Genomic DNA, 17,198 nt, shown 5'->3' with positions numbered 1-17,198 from the left:
GGCAGAAACACCAAAGAGACAAAGAAGTAAGAAAACCTGAACAAAATACAATCTTTATTCATTATATACATTACATACAATGCAATACTACAAGGCTTTCTACACATTCACTGTATCCACAGAGTAGTGCTCACTGATCGGAGAGTACCAGCCTTTAAACTCCCGAGTCCCACCCGGGGGTGCGGAGAGGGGGAAAGGAAACGGTAAAAAAAGAACATTTCATTCAGCAAACATGTCGTGTGGAGGATATTTACCCTAACAGAGCAAAAAGAAAAGTAGTATTTGGCATTGTGTTTGTCTTTTTTCTTTACAAAGGTGCTTTCAATTAGTCTTTTAAACACAGTTTTCTTCTGGCACAAAACAAAAAATAGATGCTACAGCAAAAATGATGAGCCCTAAATGTCAAAGTATCATAAATAATCCCTCCCTTTGCAATTCTGTTGTTAAACGCAACATTTTTTTGCTCTGGGTCACAGAAGCACGGAGGAAAACATACATGTAGGAAAACATACATGTAGGAACACACACCGTTCGTGTCTTCATCCCTCTCCAACTAAACGAACACAGACGCACAGAAAGACGCCCCGGTTTACTTTCCTCAACTGGTTAATTTAAGGGATGAAATGTGCAAGCAGTAGGCTTTAACTCTCCATACCTTTCATGTAATAGTGCACTTAATGTAAAGGACTGTGTAGTAATATAAATACCAATAATATGAATTTAAAACCCCGACAAAGCAAGTGAAGAAATGAGGCTTCAGATTCCAAAGTAAGTTCACTCAAAGTAAATCATAACACGATTAAATTCAGACCCTGTTTCGAGACATGACGTCACACTTAAAGGACCATACCACTGTTTGTTTGTTTTTTAGCGTGTTTGCCACAAATCGTGCGCTCTTAAAGAGACAGTGCGCAGGGTTTAGAGGCGTCTAACTAATCAGGATCAAAGACTGTACATAAGAACTGAATGTAGCCTTTCAGACCTGCATTCTTTCTAACGGCCAGCAGGGGGCAAAACGTCTATAAGAAAATGGTCCTACTTCTCTCTTGATTTATTCCCTCAGTAAACATTTTCCTAACGAGTTAATGGTCTTAATCCGAAGCTTCAAGTCTTCCTCAATCCAGCAGGAGGTTCAGTTTGTAAGTTATGCTCCCATTTAGAGTCAAATGGATGTTAAAGAAGGGTTTGCTTTAGGGCGGGGCTACCTGTGATTGACAAGCTGCTGCCACCGGTCGATCTGGAAAGAAGTGCAGCGATGCTAACCACTGTCTAGTCCAAATATGAGCGCTTCTGGTTCCAAATAAACAAAATGAAAGTCCACTAACCAGTAGGTGCATTTAAGGTGGCTATATCCACTTCTTATATACAGTCTATGAGGAGAATCACAGCAGAGCAACATAGCAACAAAGATATGTAGCTCATGCTAAGGTAACAGGAAGTCATTTTTAGGTGATAATACACTGATTAAAAGACACTTTAAATAATTCTGCCAATAGACCCACAAGTTTCCGACACACTGCATCTTTAAAGTTACAGTTTGGGAAACTTTCTTCTTTGTTTTCCTGCCGTCCGTCCACAGATGGACACCGCTCTGCTAAATATTAAGCAATTAGCCAATGAGTGGTTGGCTTAGCTTAAATCAAAAGGGACTGTTGTTGTTGAATTGTATGATCATCCTAAATGCTTACTCTTATTCCCGTCTCTTGTGTATTATTATAACAGAGTACATGCCGTATAGAGATGCCGCCAACCTGCAAAACAGCAGTATGGTCCTTTAATTTCAAAATAAGAGCATTAAAAGTCGCTAAAATGCCGCTTAAGATGGACTTTTTCACGCCTGATACTCAAGCCTTAGTAAACACAGACTTCCTCTCTGATTACAGAAGAAATTACACGGGGAACAGACTCTCTTATTGCCCGATTCTGCGCTCAGTAAAACGGACCTCGTGTTCTTCAGATAGAAACAGAAGTGATCCTTTGCATCACACACACGTTATGTACAAGCTGTGGTTAACAGTCGCAGCACATGTGCCAGAGACGACAAGTCACATAGTGTTCTGATGTATCACGGTTGTACTGAACACGGGACAGTTGGAGAGATTTGTAGCTCTGAGGGGACCAATAATCACGTTTCCTGTCAGAGCCCGACCCGAGAGTCATGGAAGACGATAAACAAACTGAAAAGGTGGGACTTTAAGTGAGCAGTGAGCACCAATGAACACGGACCCAAAAATGATTTGGTAGCAGCAGAGGTAAAATCTTCAACTGAAAGCACACAAATATAACCTGTTTCAGCCCTTCTGACATAAAGAGCTGCACGGATCTATCGATTAGTTATCAAGTGTCGTAAAAGTAAAGGATTATGTTGAATTTTACTGACTTCAAATTAGCAAAGCACAAATTAATTTTGAAAGAGATCCTGGATCAACACTGTGATCCTGAACCCCGTCATTCTTCAAATCACGCAGGTATGGTGCCGATCCATCCAGTATTACTTGAAAACTTTGACTTCCTGCTGGCGACAAAGTAAAAGTAATAAAAATGCATCCTATTGGGAGCAGAAATACCTGCTCCTTATTGTATCTCACCCTGTCCAGACCAATGACTGTATATAAAGATGGACGACGAGTCTCCCTCTGCTCTAATTGTACTATATGCCAAAATAGTCCCTGTGATAGGTGCTGCCATCTTGCGATGGTGATGTCATTTGGAGCCAGAGATCGTCAGCTCCAGAGAGAGATCCGCCGTTGCCACTTCCGCTAACCAAAACACACACTTAAATCACTGAAAAAAACCATCAAGGCTCTTGGTCTGAAGCACACGCTAACACATACGTGAACTTCAATGACTGTAGTGTTAGTGTTAGTCATGCCGTTCCTCCTCTACGCTGCAGGAGCCTGATTTGTCAGCAGAGCTGCCAATCATGAGGTCACACCCCCTTTTTATAGCATTAAATATCTAATTAAAAGTAAACTTGACAGAAAAATGAACACTTGGACATAAATCAGCAGGATAAGAACTAACTATAATGACAGAAAGCACGATGTATGTAATGTATATGATTTTATAGTTTGACTCATGTCCCATCTGTTAACATGGAGGAGGCGGGCTTTATGAGCTATACTGCAGCCAGTCAGCAGGGGGCGATAGAGAGGGTTTGGCTGCACTTTTAGGGAGCTTTCTTTTCTACACATAAGTGATCATTTTTCTCACCACTTCACTTTAATGGGTGTTTTGGTTAGCGGAAGTGGCCATGGCGGCTCCACCCGCTGATCTGATACTGCACAACTCTGGCTCCAAATGACGTCACCATGGTAAGATGGCAACGCCTATCAAGGGGGCTATTTTGGCTTCAATTCTGTACAATTAGAGCAGAAGGAGACTCGTCGTCCATCTTTATATACAGTCTTTGGTTCAGACGTGCCTGGAGCGAAGTTGTGAACAGACCAACACTTGCGAATCTACGTCTGTGATGCTCGCACGGCTCGAAATTATTCATACATGTTAGTGTTTTTCATTTCTCTTGTAGGTTACATGGTTGTAGGTTCTACTCGACCCTGCTGTCTTCTTCATGAATCCATTCAGGGGCACATCTGGTATGTTTAGGGGTAAAAAGGAAGATTTAACTCATTATTAATCACACTGAAGGAATCTCGTGTCCACACGCTGACAAATAGACCCACTCTCATCTTCAAACTCATTACTGGCAGCAGCACTTCATTCCCACACCAATCTTTATAAATCTTTCCCAGTAAGGTATAATCATTCAGGTTAAATGTCGAGCCAGGAAGTTCCTGTAAGTGGACCCTGATGTTTTTGATAAAAAGGGACGAGCACAGAATCTGTTCAATCCAAAGAAAGTCCTATATGTATATTTACATATTCTGTACACCAATTACAGTCCATTAATTAGTGAGGAAAACAAATCTAATGTTTGCAGGAATAATTCGATTTAGCGGGCATAACAATCAAAACCAATAGAAAAGGTATTTTATATATATTAAGATTATTTTATAGAATCTTCTTAAATTACATGTTTTGACTCTTTTGGCCATCACGATCATAAATAGTGTAACAGAAAAGCAAGCTAACCAAATCAAACTTAGCAGAACAGATGCTAAAACGAGGGAAGGTTTTGTGGCTGTGCAGAGTGAACTGGTTTCCTGTGTCGCGGTCACACCGCCCTGCCTGCGCATAAATTAACAAGCAGTAAACTTGAACTGAACTTGCGCAACAATCGGCCTGAACAGACGTCATCTCATCATCTGTTTTGCTCCACATGCCTGTGGTCGACTGTGTGGGCGTTCGTGTGGGTACAAAGCACAAATCCAACACTTAATAAAAAGGGGAAAAATCTGTGAAAAAAAGCTGCAAACAAATGGAAATCTGCTCTTTTGGCCTTAACTTCGCTACGGGGAAAAAAACAAGTGAAGACGAGAAACAGAAGCGATGTTTGGCAGAGTTTTGAGGGGCTTCGCGTGCTCCAAGAAATCTTCATTACCAAGGAAAACCAAAAGGGAAAATGGACACACACACATTGCAGGTCGTCAAAACGCAGCGTCGTTTATGTGTGTGTTTACCTCACCATCAGGTAACAGCAGGAGGGTCCAGATGAGGAGTTATCCCACCATCAGGGCTCAGGAATAGAAAAATAACTGGTCTCTGTGTCCTCCGTCCCATCGGGTGCAGGGATGGGAAGGTGTTCAGTCAGTCCAGTTGGTGAGGTGAAAGGGGGAGGGGCATGTGAGTCCGAAGCGGGAGGGTCAGAGCGTGATGAGGTCAACTAGGTTGCCCTTGGGCGGGGTCATGCTGTCCGGGAAGAAGTTGACGAGCGTGTCGAAGAGCTGCGTCCGCTGAGCGTACGTCTGGTCCACGTCTGAGAAACCTGAGGAGAGGAGAGGAGAGGAGACGAAGAGAGGAGGAGAGGAGGAGAGGAGGGACGACTGTTAATTTGAATGGTGCTGTAGACAGAAAGGTCGCATTAAAGTAAGTGGTTTAACTCTTCTACCTTCAACAAGAAAACAAATTTGCGTTCTCACATGTTGCTCTGCTGTACTCTGTGTTTAATTCTGAAGGTGAACATGGTAAACATCGTACCTGCTTGACACACGGGTCTTAAATCTCGTTATTGTGAGCATCTTTATCTCTGATCTTTATCGTCATTTCATATCAAACACAACAAAATCTGGTTTGGCTGCAGTCAGCTCCACAAAGCAGCAGCATAAGTAAATATCTACAACATATAAACAGCCATATTTCTATACAAACGCTGTACATTAAATGTATTCATATTAGTGCAAACAAAACAATACTGTAATCATTGACAGTTATTTGATGTGCTGAATTAGCAGCTGCAGGGCCAGGTGGTGCTGTGTGGCAAATCGCCTCACCTCCCCCGGCTGATGCAAAATCAGGTGTGATGTATTTACCATAAAGAACTGCTGTAATGCCACACAGAACCGATAGCATGTAGACTCTGCTTGCATGTCGATGTTTTGCAGGTGTAAGGTTTATCATGTTTACCACCTCAGTTTAGCTTGTTAGCATGCTAACATCTGCTAGTTAGTGTTAAACACAAATTGCAGCCAATGCTAGACGGACTTTCTGGGTGTTTCATCACAAACCAAAGAACGGCACAGATTAATGTCTTGATCTGATGAAGCGCTTAAGAAACATTAAATCTTGTTCCGCTCCAAACATTCATGTGGGCTTTTATATAAACTGAGATCAAGTTCTTACCCAGTGGGATGAAGTCAGAGCTGGACTTGAAGAGAGCCGAGGGCAGGAGCTGGAACTGAAGCACAACAAACATTTCACTACAGATCATACTGAAAATACTCCTGCTGCAACTCTTAGCATATATATTGGGGCAGAATACACCTCCAGAAGCCAAATGGATGTTAGAAATTACAGCAGAATTTAACCAAATCTTTTATTTCCTCTTGACAACCATCTCTTTTGCACCACCGCCCCGGTTTTCTTCTCTTCATCTCTACAGGTTTAACCCTTCTCTAGCTCTCCTTCTGGTTTATCTAACATTGCACTGAAATCTTATCTAAGCTGAAAAACACTTCGCTCCAAAGACAGATGCACTACCTCTTTGGTCTCATCCGGATCTGTGTGGTCCACCGTCAGTGAGAGGTCGTTCTGCAGGTACTTTAGTGCACTCAGCGGCTCCGACTGGGCTTTCTCCTCAAACCTGCACAATCAAAACACACCCAGGTTGTAAACATTACGTGCACAGCAGACTGCAGTTGCAACTAACAAACACTAGATGGCAACAGACACAGCAGAGATAAGCCCATAGCTCAGTACTCAGGTGTTCCATCACGACACAGATGGAAGATTTTACCCTAAATCAAACGTCTTTAATGACATAAAACTATTTCCTGTAAGCTGTATCAAAGAAACAAGTCCTCTACAGCTTCTATGTCTGTTTATATCTACCAAAACAAATTAGAATCTCATGATGAGATGTAAACAACATGGAATATATCTTCCTGATGCCGTGTTTTAGGATCCGTTTGATACTGTTAGTATTGCACAGACAGCAGTATATTAAATCAGTGCAGAGACACAGCACATGTCACAAAGTCGTGATGGGTATTACCGCTGCTACAGACCTGTACTTCCTGATGAGGTATCTGCAGTGGCGGAGCAGGTACTCCTTGGAGGGCCGACACAGTTTGAGGGACCAGAAGTCGTCCAGGCGCATCTTAGGAGAGCACGACTTCCCGGGGTTTCCACCAAACAGGTAATGCACCTGCAAACACAGATTAATACCTCTTAATACCTACAAGAACCTAAAAAGAAACTGCACAAAGCTAATCTCCCAAAACCGGCATTAGTGTCCACAGCTTAACTGAAGGAGTGTGCAAAGTAAGTCAGGGATAATGTAGAGGAAGCAGGTGGTTATAGCGGTAATAAAGCATGACAGGTGGATGCATATTCACCTCCGGATGTGATCTTGTTTTGCTTTCTTCCCTGTAACTGTTAAAGTCTGCTGACATTTATTTTGGATTAATCAGTCCTTAATCACTGCCACAGCGCGTACTGTGATCCGCTTAGTGTTTACTTCATGTGTCTTCTTCAATTTTTGTGCTTTCTTCGTCATCCAGCGACTTGTGTCTTTAATTTTCCTGCTTTACTGTAGTTCTTTTATCTTTTTCTGTTTATTTCTCTCTGTCCACGTTCAAAAGGCTGACGGTAAATGTTGTTCAGTTATAAAAGGATGAACGATGCTGTACCTTTGAGATTCGAGTGTTCAACAAAGCCCTGTCAAAAGCAGCGCATACTGTTTGTTCTAACTTACGTAAGATAACACACTCGAGAGAAGCGACCGTGTGTTCAGATCACAGTGAAGGTAAATTCTCCCTCCAGATGTGTCTGCAAAATAAACGCCGTCATCTCTCGGTTCGTCCCATCCCCCGGAGGAGCGCCCGTTCATCTGTGTGTGCTGAGTCTCAGTCTCACTGTAAACAGGAAGTAACACAGAGGCTGCACTCTGGCTTACTGCAGCGGGATGAAGCCCAAACAGAAACAGATTCTCTTGTGATCGACTTTAATTAACGGCTCTTCAGTTTGAGAACAACATCGTGATGCAGATTAGGAACAAGTCAACATGAAGCTTTGTCAGGTCTCATTCAGGGAAGTCGGGAAATCTAAACGCTGAATTGCTTTCCTGTCACAGCATCAAGCAGATTTGTCTCAAAGTGAATTTTTTGATCTAGAACAGATTGTTGCTGAACTTGATGCAGATGTCTGTTTATAGATGTTAATAAGAAGCTAAATCATCGTCAGATGACGCTGGTGGGAGCCGGGAGGTCTGCCTGCTTTTGCTCTGCACATGGACTGTTTTTCCTGCAGACACCGAAGCCGGCTGATATATGATTGGTCGTTACTACTCGGACGACAAACTTACTTCAAACAGGAACCAAAACACTGACCGTTCTGAAGTCCTGTCACGATCTACATTTATATGTAGAATCTGTGGAGATCATCAGGTCCTTTAATTTTTTTTTTTTTTTTAATACTTGATGATCAGGAACTTTTCTTGGACGCTTCTAATGTTTTTCTGCCATGCTCTTTGCTGCTGTAGCCTACCCCATCGCTGCCCTTTAGCTCTTGCAAAAACAAATCATGATTTGTCGGTGCAGCACAGGAACGTCGCTACACACCAGGTTTTCAGACTCCTGTATATTGCGTTGTAATGAGAATTGCCTGCCAGAGATGCTTAATCACCATTTTGTGAATGTTTTTGGCAAGAGCTTGAATGTCACACGCTTTTATGTGCAAGTGATACTTTTTTGTTGTCGCAAATAATGTTCTGAGTTCATCATCTTTGGAAGAAATATTGCAAGGACACCCGTGACAAGTCATCAGGAGTCTGACTGCGACGTGTAACATCTTCCGACAGTGTTTTAGCAGCGATAAAGAGAGAAAAAAAAATGCTCATATGAAGCGTCGATGTAAGAAAGGCCAACTGTGAAGAAGAAGAGCCAGATGTGGGAGTGTTAACTCGATGCAGCATGAATTAAAATCTGACAAAGATGAGCTGCAACTCGCCGACAAGAAGTGTTTTTGGAGTGTTACTATTTGAGCGTTTTTCATGGAATCTGTGTGTCTGTGTGTGTGTGTGTGTGTGTGTGTGTGTGTGTGTGTGTGTGTGAGTGCGTGTGTTACCTTGTGCATCTCATCGTAGACCAGCTGGTGTGCAAAGCGTGGACACGGCTCCTCCTCCTGCAGAGCCTTGCTCGGGTTTTCTTTCACCGCCTGATCGTTCTTGTACACACACGACCTGAACAGCAACATGCACAGAGACATAAAGAGGAAGAGTGAAGCAAAACCACTAAACACTTCCTGCAGCCTTCGAGAAAAAGCTGTTCGACAAATTCAGTCTGTTATGCATGTACACACACTGACACACACACACACACACTACTAGCAGAACGAGGACACGTCACCGTAATGCTGCAAGTGTCTCGCTGACTGATTTCGCTGGACACTGAGTACAAGAACAGCGACTGGAGTCAATGTACCGGAACAGCGAGGGCTGCAGCCTGTTCTTGCACAATCACTCATCTAAACATGACATGTGCACACACACACATGAACGCACACACACACATTCACAAAGACACAGTGGGAACATGCTGTTCCCTGGTGGAGGGGCTGAGAGGTCAGGAAATGCCTTGAAATGTGACAAATGTTGAAGAGAAAGTGTTTGTCTGTTGTGGTAACGATCTTGGCTGCAAAGACTTTCCTGCAAAGTGTGTGTAAGTGTGCTCTCTCCTGTAGCCGCAGTGTGTGTGTGTGTTTCTTGTTCTCTCTCCTACCAGTTGTTGCGAGCGATGTCGTAGATCCAGAAGGAGTTGCGGACGTTCTCCTCGCGTTTGTCCTTGTCCTTGCTGAGGCCCGACAGGACGTGGATCTCGTTGAGCTCGGGGTCGATGGTGGCTCTCTGGGTGAAGCCCGTCATCGGCACTGCGGAGACAGACAAATGATATATCAACACGGAGGTCGACCCAAAGTAAAAACTTTCACTCCTTCAGAAGATCTGACTCGGCTTAATAAGATCGTGACGATGTTTAGAAGTTATCCAGGTCAGAAGTTCTTGTTAGCTGTTTGACAAGAACCATTAATCATAAAACTGCCTTCGTTAGAAAATCCAATTAAATCAAAGTGAAGTAAAAAAGATAACAACGTGATAACACAGCGGGGCGGGCAGGGACTAAGTGAGCAGAATGTACACTCAGCTCGAGCCCTGATGAGGGCAGAGCAAGGCACCGAAACGTACATGGGTGGAGGTTCAATTCCCCGTGTAGGTCAACATTAGAGCAAGTTCAGTGTTCATCGAAGGTTAGAGAGAACATGTACACAGAGGGCGTAACGGCCACATGCAGGGCTCGGTTTTGTGTTCATTACTCAAAGCTGCAAAATTCATATATGACATAACTTTGTCCACCACACTCAGCTATAGGGCTGCATCTCTGCTTTAAATGCAGGGAATAGAGGAATCTTTTAAATGTGTTGATGAAGTCTGGTTGTACATAACATAAAATAATCAGGGTGGCAGTGGCCCAATCTGTGGGCACTTGTCTTGGAAACCAGAGGGGTGCCTGTTCAAACCCAGCACAGACGAGTGAATACAGAGTGTGAACTGGTATCTAGAGAGGTGCAAGTTTCTATCCTGTGCACTGCCAAGGCACAACACCCCTAACTGCAACCCCCTTGATAGGGCTGTCACGGTAACCGCATGACAGCGATACCGCGGTTATGCAACGCTCACCAAGTGGTTCAAGGGGTGGACCAAGTGACCGTCATCACCGCTCTCAGTGAGGTTGCTAGGTACGCGTCCAGCATGGAAACACTGGACTTTATGGATGTGAACTAAACTTTCAAATTAAAATGGATAAGAGAATATTTGAAAGCTGCAGAATCCTTTTGGTACTTTATACCGTAGAATATCTTCAGAAAGATGGGAGGCCTACGGTTTATATTCAAATGTAACTATGATGAAGCAAAGCCGCCACAAAAGGCTCTTATGGCAGCAAAATTATGCTTATTAGACAGGAATATAAATAAATAAATACATAATATAAATAAATCTACAGAACGATGAAGCTCAACTCCTCACCTATGAGGAATTTCTCAGTTCTAAAATCTTTCCTGTCCCCTACAAAGAACATCAAAGAGTAATAAATGCATATTCCTAATGGAATCCTTCAGCTGATGAAAGGTCACTCTGAGTTACGGGAACTGGAACCTGCCTTCTTTGTTAACGGAATGAATATTAAAAGTCACAAACGTACTAATAAACATATAAGATATTATTACTATAGCAAAAGGAAGATTACTCCACAGGGGAAATTTGTATGGAACTCCCATTTCCATAATATTTATATAAAAAGCGTGGCTTCTCCCATATCAATTTGTTATCCCCAACAAATTGAAAGAATTACACTACAAAATTGTACATGACATTTATCCCACTAACAAATGTGTAAAAATGAAGAAGACATTTTTATTAAATGTATTTTATGAATGCCAGTACACTTCAGGATTCTGGACTATTTTTACACTCAAATCATTCGATTAAGTTGGGAGCCAAAGATGTCATACTTTAATATGAAAACCAAAACCAAAAAGTTCAGCGAACTGTCGACTTGGTTATTTTACTGGGGAAATTCCACATCCACAAAGCAAAGTTCTTGAGGTCTCGCCCTCTTTGAACCTTTCAGAATTTAATTTAAGAAATACTTTGAGTCTATCCAAATTATTAACAAGAAATGTGCTCATACAGTTAGTATGCTGCAGGAACTCTTTAAAGAAATGTTATTTTTTTGCCCACTTTCTCTTAAGTTATTTATTTATATTGTATAAATTTGGGTTTATTTATTTTACTATATGCCTGCATTATGTCCGGCTATAATGTTGAATGTATTATACCACTGAGAGTGGAGTCAAGCCTGTTATGTTTTCTGTACCTCAATATGATGCCTTCATGCTTATGTTCTGGTCAATGTTAAAGAATGTAAATATTGATCTATTCAATAAAAAAAAAAAAAAAAGGTCCTCGTCCAGCATCTCTGGCGTATTAAAATCTAAAGGGATGCAGTAAACTCATTATCCATGCATCCCAGTGACGCACCTCATCTTCTCATACAGAACGATACGTTACGAAGAACAAACTCTTTTTAAACATCAGTTATCAGCAAGAGAAACCTGGCTGTCAGAGCGCCGCTGTTTCAACCCTCTGCGCAACTAATCGGCGAAGACTCGCCCGTGTGCAGCCTCGCGTCATGCTAGCTACAACAACAACTCGCACGACACCATGGATTTAATTTCAACAAATACCCCGGCAGCGGACTGACACAGCGCTTAACCGCCGAACTGCAGGGGGCGCTCGTGTTTCACCACGGTGAGACAAATTCAGCACCATGACAGCACTACCCCTTGATCCTACAGATCTTCGTGCACTAATGCATGTGTAAAGATACTGTATGTGCACGTGTGTTTGTAAAAAGAAACAACAATGTGAGACAATTTAATTTTCCCTTTTCCCCATTAATTTTATCTTCTTTTATTCTAAAATGATAGAAAAGCAAAAGGTGTGTAAATCAGAATGAGCCTTACAGATGATTCATTAAAATTACTGAGCAATTACTTAATTTTTCTTTAATTCTATTAGTTTTGAAATGATAAAATCTGGCAGCCTCAGAGAAAGACATCCCAAATGTGTTGGCTTAGTCTTTCTTTATTTGTAATTATCCAAACTGTCTCTACTGACAATGAAAGCCTCTGCAAAATGTATCACACACCACTCAAGCAGCTCGCCCGAGGCTCTGAACTTTAAGGAGGAATTTTATTTTACAATCAGCAACAAAAGTTTACTCCACAAATTAGGTTTAAAGAGGAATTTTAGTGCAAAGCAGAAGCAATTCTCTGTTTATTATCTATAAATCTTATTACCCACATTTTAAAACTGGTTTGACTTTTGCTCGACACGTTTATCAATTAAGTAAACAGAGACAGAAGTCTTTGTTGGCAGAGCTCTGAGCGGCTTTTCAAAACAAGGACGAAACTGAGCAAAGAACTGCCAAGTCAGGCTGATTGTTTAAAACCTCTTTGTTCAGACGGTTCTCAGAAAGTTGAAACAAGACGCTCCTTTATCCAACGAGATGACACACAGCGACTGTGATTCATCAACAATAACGCTGCTTTTAATCTGGAGATAAACCTGAGACTGGATTTCAAAAGCTACACCATCCTCATTTAATCCATTCAAGTGATTAAATGAACTTAATTTGACTAAAACTCGCGGAGCAGACAGACAGGCAGAGCGACAGGCAGGCGACAGGCTGCGCGACAGATGTCAGAGTCTGGTGTTACAGGTCAGAACATGAGGACTAAAAGGACGAGAAGCTGCAGCAGCGCTGAGCCGCTGCTCTCATCGACATGTGACACTGATTATGAGGCGGATAACTGTTTGGGCTTCCTGCTTCCTTCCTGCCAGAACACATTCTGTTCTCTCTTTCATGCTCTGTTTCTCTACGTTTCAATTCTTTTATCGCTTCGTCCGGATTCTCTCCCTCTGCCGAGCCTTCACCCCTGTCCTGCCAGAGGTTTATTTATACCGTGTACGAGGCAGTCAGTCAATCTGTGTGTCGGGGCAGGAAGTGTGTGTGACGGCCGCCGGAGCCTTTAAAGAGAAGGATCTGTCACATCTCCTCTGACAGAGGCAGAGGAGCCAATAAACACACAGAGCCCCTTAGAAAGGTGTCTGTCATGAGGTTGTTTATATTGTCTGATGGAGCCACAGGTTTGAGTTGAACAATTCTCCTGAGGCTACAAGGCAGAAATCAACAACACACTCAGACACAGGAGTCAGGTGGTGGCATACGAAAAGAAGTGCACATAAAAAGGGACGGCCCCAACAGTCGACGACTCGAAACATCAGTCGAGTGGACCTGGAGTTGACCAGCATTTTGTCCCATTGTGCAAACTTTATCTATTATTTCACACTAATTTGACTGTTGTTTTTAAAGAACATTATCACATTGAAAGACCAATCAGTATGACTTAATAAATCAATGTATCCAATCATTTTGTAAAGGTTTTGGAGTCATCTTTTTCAATGTTTAACCCTTTATAAACAGGACAGGTCTTATTAAACCGTTAAGTCGTTAATAGCTGGATCATGTTTTTGCAACTGAAAGGTAAGGCTCTCATATTGGGCATCATTGCGATGTGCATTTGTTTATGACAGAATTTCCCTACGATGCATGTGGTTGAAAACATGAAAAAACCGCAGACAGATGGCGGCAGCGATTAACGCTTTCTAAATTGATTTAAATAAAAACTAAAATAGCTTCAGCTTAACTTTTAAAAACTTGCATAACCTGTAAGTTCTGCAGATTTTGGGGATATGAAGCTTTTGAAATCACATCACAATAAGCAAGAATACTAACGTAATCACTGGCAAACTCATTGAGATAAAAAGGTTAAAATAACCTCTCATTGTGTTGCTGCAGTGTTCTCTCCTGCACAGAGAAAGGCCTGCATGACAGATGATTCTTACCCATGCCTGAGTCCTTCTTGGTGCCGTCTGATATGATCTCCACATGGTCTCCGTCTACGTCGTAGCTGAAGAAGTCATTGAGGTACGTCTTTGACCTCTGACCCCCGAATACGTACAGACAGCGGTTTCTCTGAAAATCACAGAAATAAGGAAAAAAAATGTAACAGTGTAAATTAAATCTTAAGCGAAGGACAGCAATAGAAATATGCAGCTTTGACTCACAGTGTGGAAGAGCATGCAGTGTCCGATGCGAGACTGGACGTCCTCCGGCCCGGCGTTACACGAGTCTTCCCGTAAGAGGCTCCACGTCCCGGCCTGGCAGTGGAAGGCGTACAGGCCGCTGAACTGGGGCTCTGACGTCCGACTCTCCTCCACGCTGCCGTTGCACGTCAGGATGCGACCGCCGAACGTGTAGATCATGTGCTTCTCCGAGTCCATGCACATCTGCAGGAAGAGCAGGAAGCAGAGGATGAAGAGAACAAAGAGGAGCGAGAGGATGAGAGGAAACAGGAAGTGTGAGAGTTCATAAAGAGAGTGTTAAGCAGGAAGAGTTTCTGATTTCAACTATTTGTATGGCGAGATTAAAGAGAGGCCAAAATTCCGGGGGCCATAACTCAGCTTCATTTCTTTTTTCAAAAGTCTATTTCAACGTTTGGTCTCAATATTCAAAGACTTCACAGACTTCAGAAACAGACTGCAGCTACCTGGTGGTCGAACACCAGCTTCGGCCCTCCGTCAGCTGACGTGTCCTCGCTCAGTAGCGTCCAGGTGTTGGCGTCGATGTCGTAGCGGTAGAAGTCGCTCTTCAGTGACTTGCTGTTCCGGACGCTGGAGTCCAGGTACCGGCCGAGCGTGTAGATCTGCCGCCGCTGGGAGTCGATGCACATCTTGTGGCAGGAGCGAGCGCTCGGACCGCTCTGATCGGTGCACAGGAGGCAAACATGAATAGCTGTAAATACTGCTCCTCAAACTACCAACACTTTCAGGCACTGATGAAGGCTTAAAGTCTTATCAACAAGCAAACTTCGGCTCATGTGTGTCGTCTCTGATGTATAAAAGTTCAACATTCGCAAACAGTGAAGCTTAAAGTCTTAAAGCAGCAAACTTTCTAACACCTTTTTACTCTTACATAGACGTAAATATTTGACAGTTATATAACACTTAAAGGGACAGTTCGCTGATTTTCAACCTCGGTCCTATTTCCTCAGTTCAGTCAGTTCCTGTTTTTATTGAGCTCTCTGTTTGCATGTTTTTATTTAGCCTTGTGCATGAATTGGGGGATGGGGATGCTGATTGTTTCTATTTATTTTCTGTCTATGTAAAGCACTTTGTGCTACATTTTAGATGTATGAAAAGTGCTTTACAAATAAAGTCTGATTGATATTTCACTCCAGCGTCTCGCGCTGTGCCGTTCCTTTAAGAGGGAGGGGCGCAATGCACGCTGGGTGTTGTAGGAATGTAGAATGGGCGAAACCACGAGCTGTTTGTGCAACTTTCTCCACAGCTATGGCGCCAATTTCAAATATTATTGCTTCTATCGATTACAGAGAACACCAGCTTTGACCGACTGTGACTTTTTCCTTTAACTTTTCCTGAAGCCTCTCACCTCTTTCTCTGTGTCCCTGGAGATGCAGGCCCACTGGTTTTCCTGAACACTGTACGCCCAGAAGTCGGCCAGGTCCTGTGTGCCGTCCCAGCCCCCGAACAGGTACACGGTCTCTGTAAGGAACAAATAGCGTTCAATACTTTTAATGCTTTGGAAAGCGCCACCATCCCTCCATCAAGTGAAAACTCTGCCAGACATTTCGTTAATGGGATAAAAGGATTAAAATTACATTTTTATAAAGCATCTAAAGTTCCCCAAGGTGAGCTGGATGGACATGGAGCCACCTCATCCCGTACAGAGACACCCTATCCACCCAACTCCCAAAGACACACTAAAATTACCCATGATGCACCAAATTCAGGTAAAGAACCTGATTTTAAGTCTTAGTTTGATGCCAATTCTGTACATGAGCCTGAATGCAGCACAAAATGGAACTGAAAGAGTGATGATAACTAATCTCAATATTGATCAAAATAATCGTGATCATTTTGGCCATCATCGTGCAGCCCTAATCCTAGCACCACAAGTCCATAATGCAGGGTAGAAAGTGATCACTATTGCCCCTCATCTTTCCAGAAAATCTCCAACATTCTGTTCTGGTTGCAGAAATAATACCTCCACGCCCTGTACTGGTTCAAGAAGCGGGCTGCCAAATCACAGCTAAGGTCAAACACAGGCTGCTAAAGCTCGGGCAGATGGGAGTTGTGGGAAGCTGTGATTGTATCAGAGTTTGTGTAGGAGGAAAAAAGTTGTGCCATGGCTGCTACAATTCCAAAACAAAGGAACGAGCCAGAAAGTGAGTGGAGCCTTCAGTGAGTCACTGGTGAAGATCAACAATAGGATTGTTTTTGTGGATCAGTGAAAAATGTGTTTGTGGCATTTTAATCATTTTAAGATGAAAGTTTCTGGGTTATGAATGTGTGATTTAGTGTTTGAAAAGTGGATCGTGCTCTTCAAAATGTTAAAAACACTGCGACCATATGTGAGGCTACTGCTGGGTCTGGGAGGTAAAGGCAGAGCTGGATTAAACTCCAGCAGGACATGAGCGCCGATGTATCATCAGGACTGGGATGGGACAGGAAACGTCTTGGGAGTTGACGGGAAATCAAGTGAAGGATTCGGACAGGACTACTGACTGAGAAAGCTTCTTTAAAAGCGCTTTTAAGAGTGAAGTCTCTTGGTTGTGTAAAGATGTACACAGGCTCTCCAGCTAGAAGGATAGTGATAACTAGAACTACGTCCATGCAGTTGTACTCCTCGGGCAAGGACAGAGAATGTTTGTATACTGAAAAGGTGCCATAGTGAAGCAAATTAAGCGAAACACGTCAAGCTGTTACTGTATTGTTGCTCGGTGCAAAACAAAAACTCGTCAGTCTGTGTGTCACCTGCCTGCAAACTGTGAACACAGATGCCGTCACAGATCATGTTGGTGGGATGATCGAGGCAGACGCTGTGTTGCGCGAGGATGCTTACAAGTGAGTGCATTCCCGTTATCAGCGGCACCTCGTCCCG

General features: G+C 42.9%; 1 protein-coding gene across 1 annotated transcript in view; it reads right to left on the bottom strand.

The window, feature by feature from the left end:
• Positions 1-27: 27 nt before the first annotated feature.
• The window catches only part of mkln1 (muskelin 1, intracellular mediator containing kelch motifs), a 29,929-nt gene continuing 12,758 nt past the window's right edge, over positions 28-17,198 (bottom strand). Inside the window, exons 9-18 of the mRNA XM_069671420.1 lie at positions 15,687-15,799; positions 14,785-14,997; positions 14,303-14,524; positions 14,081-14,210; positions 9,336-9,483; positions 8,683-8,797; positions 6,624-6,763; positions 6,097-6,199; positions 5,740-5,794; positions 28-4,885 (exon numbers count right to left, since the gene is read on the bottom strand). Of these exons, the coding sequence (XP_069527521.1) occupies positions 4,764-4,885; positions 5,740-5,794; positions 6,097-6,199; positions 6,624-6,763; positions 8,683-8,797; positions 9,336-9,483; positions 14,081-14,210; positions 14,303-14,524; positions 14,785-14,997; positions 15,687-15,799 (1,361 nt within the window). The 3' untranslated portion in view covers positions 28-4,763. The remainder of the gene's footprint in view (positions 4,886-5,739; positions 5,795-6,096; positions 6,200-6,623; positions 6,764-8,682; positions 8,798-9,335; positions 9,484-14,080; positions 14,211-14,302; positions 14,525-14,784; positions 14,998-15,686; positions 15,800-17,198) is intronic.

The sequence above is a fragment of the Semicossyphus pulcher genome, unplaced genomic scaffold, assembly GCF_022749685.1.
Source record: "Semicossyphus pulcher isolate SPU_LCO1_2020_fin unplaced genomic scaffold, fSemPul1.0.p SCAF_20, whole genome shotgun sequence".
Taxonomy (NCBI): Eukaryota; Metazoa; Chordata; class Actinopteri; order Labriformes; family Labridae; genus Semicossyphus; species Semicossyphus pulcher.
Note: the sequence above shows the minus strand (reverse complement) of the source record. Positions and strands in the feature narration are given on the sequence as shown.